A 3,637-nucleotide genomic window follows, 5' to 3' on the forward strand; every position below is an offset into this window, starting at 1 on the left:
GAGTGAGAGCTGGACACAGATACACACACACACACACACACACACACACACATCCTCACAGCTGAGTTGCCCAGCTCAGTCTGCCGCTGTCTCTCCTTCAGTCTCTGCCTCTTTGACTATCTCTATGTCTCTTTGTCTATCTCTAACTTGTACTGTCTCTCGTCTCTTTTTTCTCTTTCTGGGTCTCTGTATCTCCATCTCTCCTTGAATATGTGTGTCTTTTCCTATCTCTCTGTCTCTGCCTCTCTGATTCTGCTCCTCTCTGTCCCTCAGTCTAAGCCTGCCTATCTTTCTGTCTCTGTCTTTCTCTATCTCTGTATGTCTCTCGGTTTCAGTCTCTGTGTCCCTCTCTGTCTTCCTGACTCTTTATCCAAGGATTCTGTCTCCCAAGGAAAGCCAGGACGACTCCATGAAAGGTGGGGCTAGGGGCGCGCCTTTGAGAGAGGGGACCTGCCTACACCTTTAAGCGCGGGCGCGCGCGGGGACTGCGCCTTTAAGCGCGGGCGCGCGCACGGCCCTGGGTTCCCGGCGAGGAGGCCGCGGGAGCGCCCGGACCCGGCCCGCCTGCCTGGCCCCCGCCCGGCCCCCGCCCCGGCCCCGGCGGGGGAGGGGTCTCTGAGCGCGGCCCTCCCCCCTGCGTCCCGGCCTTTGCTGCGGTGCCCCCACCCCGTGTGTCCCTGTCTGTCCGTCTGTCCGCGCCCAGGCCTCGCCCCACCCCGGCCCCCGGGGCTGCCTGGCCGCTCCCCCCCCCACCGCAGCCGCCCCCCTCCTTCTGGACCAGCCCCCGCTGCATCCCGCGAAGCGAGTGGAGACGCCGCCGCCCCACAACCAGGACCCGCGCCCCGAAATTGGGGAGCCTGCACCCCGAGATTGGATCCAGAAATCTGGAAACCTGAGCCCTGGAGCCTGATTTGGGGCTGAGACCCCAAGACCTGGAGCCTGAACAGCAGTATTTGGGGCTGAAATCGCAACATCAGTCCCTGGGACCCCAAGATTTGGAGCTGGAACCCCAAGAATTGGAATATGTACCCCAATATTTGGAGCCTGAACCTCGAGATTTGGCATCTGAATCCCCAAATTTGGAGCTGAGCTCTGAGTTCTATGCCTGGGACATTCGAATCTGGGACTGGATTCTCATTTCTACACCCTGGAGCCTACTATTTGAGACTCGAACCCTGAAATTTAGGCCTCAGAGTCCAAGATCTGAACCCTGGCATTGCAAAGGGCCTACCTGAGTTTGGGCCTGAAATCCTTGCTGCTAAGCTGAATGCTGAAATTTGGGGTGAATCTTGACTCAGCGCCCCAATATCTAAACCCAGAACTCTAGCATCAAATCCCAAGATTGGGTTTGGGACTCAGATCTTAGACTATCCATCTGTCTGTTTAGCATCCCAAGACTGGAGCTGGGAGACGGTGACTCCGGGCAACCCAAATTGGGGCCTGGGTCCCTAAAATTGAGCCCTTAAGAGGCCCAATATTTGGAGATCTAAGACCCTAAGTATCAAGGTCTGGAGATTCTTTGGCCATAAATCTGAGCAGAGACACAACAGACAGAGGCTTTGGGAGAAGGGAAGGCATGACCAGGCACCCCCTCCAGAGCCCTGACCCCTGACCCCTCGGAGCTTGAGGATTCTTGCTCCCTGGGGCGGCTTCCAGCTCAGGTAAGGCTACTGGGAGACCCTGTGGTGGGGAGGGACTTGGGAGGAACTTCATCGCTGGGGGTGGAGGTAAGGAGGACCATGTCCCCCTGGGCACCCTTGGAATTTCCCCAGGGAACAGATGTCCCTTCACAAGAGTCTACCTCGAACACTGTGGACATTTGGCCAGCCCTGCCCCTCTCTGACCTCCTCATCCCCAGCTGATGGCATCTCCAGGTCTGTGACTGCCCCCCTCCCCACACCCCGCTCAGGCTCTCCAGCTTCTTCTACCATCTGTCTTATTTGATCATCTCCAGCTGCCTCTTGTGTCCACCACTCCGCTCTCCAGTCTCCTTTCTCCATCTCTTCCTCTCACTGACCATCTCTATTCACCTCTTCTCTCTCTGATCATCTTTGACACTTAAGTCCGCTGGCTCTTCTCCCTGGCTACCTCCTGGCCCCCACTCCTCTCTGACCATCTCTGTCTGCCACTGCTGTCTTTGATCATTGCCTTTAACACCCCTGTCCACAGCATCTCTCTCCAGCCACCTCTGTCTACTGTTTCACTCAATGACCACCCTTGACATCTCTGTCTGTAGTACCTCTCTCTAATCATCTTTCAGCAGCTCTCTTACCTGTGTCTACCCCTGACTCTAAGCCTTGACCCGTGACTGTCTCTGACCATCTTTCACCATCTCTCTCTATCTTCTGTCTCTCCTCTCTGACTTCCTCTATCCACCTTTTCCTCTGTCTAACCATCTTTTACTGTCTCTCTTGTCCTCTATCCACTCCTGACTCCAACTGCCAGTCTCCAACCATCCTGGCCGTCACTGACCACCTCTTTTCTCTCAATCTCTCTTGCTCATTGATGCTCTCTGATCATTTCTAACATCTCTGACTGCCTTTCCTGTCTCTGGTGCCCTCTCCCCACACCCATCAATCTCACCAGCTGTCCCGTCTCCAGCTGTCTCTGACATGTCTGTCCCCTCCTCCTCTCTGACCACCTCTCTGCCTTTTGACCCTTTCAGACCATCTTTGACCATCTCTCCTGGATCTGGCCACCCCTGTAACTTCCCCTCTTTTTGGCCACTCCTCATCTTCATGACCATCTCTAACAACCTCTCTTGTCTGGTCCTGTCTGGCTACTCCTAATCATTCCCACTGCCTTGACCACCTCTTCTCTCTTTGGCCACGTCTCGCCACCCTGATCACCGCTCCTGTTCTCTGCCTGTCTCATTTCTAATCACCTCTCTTCCCTCTGACTTTCTTTGTTCATTTCTTTTCCCTCTCTTCCCTCGTGACACACCTCTCTGAGTCTTTAACCATCTTCTCTGGCTTCTGGTCTGTCTGACCACTCCTCTGTGACCATCATTGATCAAGTTCTCTGCTCTCAGCCCACTATGACCCTCTCTTCTGGTCCCAGACCACCCCGACCCCCTCCAGCACCTCACTTCTGGCCTCAGCCTGCCCTAACGCCCCCTCCTCTTCCCAGCAGGCCGCCCCTGCCCGCGATGGCCGTCCTCCCGCTGCTCCTCTGCCTGCTGCCGCTGGCCCCTGCCTCATCTCCACCCCAGCCAGCCTCACCCAGCCCGTGTCCCCGGCGCTGCCGCTGCCAGACACAGTCCCTGCCCCTAAGCGTGCTGTGCCCGGGGGCAGGCCTCCTTTTCGTGCCACCCTCGCTGGACCGTCGGGCGGCCGAGCTGCGCCTGGCGGACAACTTCATCGCAACTGTGCGGCGCCGGGACCTGGCCAACATGACAGGCCTGCTGCACCTGAGCTTGTCCCGCAACACCATCCGCCACGTGGCCGCCGGCGCCTTCTCAGACCTGCGCGCCCTGCGCGCGCTGCACCTGGATGGCAACCGGCTGACCTCGCTGGGCGAGGGGCAGCTGCGCGGCCTGGTCAACCTGCGCCACCTCATCCTGAGCAACAACCAGCTGGCGGCCCTGGCGGCCGGGGCCCTGGACGACTGCGCCGAGACACTGGAGGACCTCGACCTC

At 57.8% G+C, this 3,637-nt stretch overlaps 1 protein-coding gene across 1 annotated transcript in view; it reads left to right on the forward strand.

Moving 5' to 3' along the window:
- Positions 1-766: 766 nt before the first annotated feature.
- The window catches only part of LRFN3 (leucine rich repeat and fibronectin type III domain containing 3), a gene marked incomplete at its 3' end in the record, with an annotated part of 7,093 nt that continues 4,222 nt past the window's right edge, over positions 767-3,637 (forward strand). The window contains exons 1-3 of the mRNA XM_010849299.1: positions 767-1,661; positions 1,773-1,874; positions 3,130-3,637. Coding sequence (XP_010847601.1) covers positions 1,780-1,874; positions 3,130-3,637 — 603 coding nt within the window. The remainder of the gene's footprint in view (positions 1,662-1,772; positions 1,875-3,129) is intronic.

This window comes from Bison bison, unplaced genomic scaffold, assembly GCF_000754665.1.
Source record: "Bison bison bison isolate TAMUID 2011002044 unplaced genomic scaffold, Bison_UMD1.0 scf7180017864280, whole genome shotgun sequence".
NCBI lineage: Eukaryota > Metazoa > Chordata > Mammalia > Artiodactyla > Bovidae > Bison > Bison bison.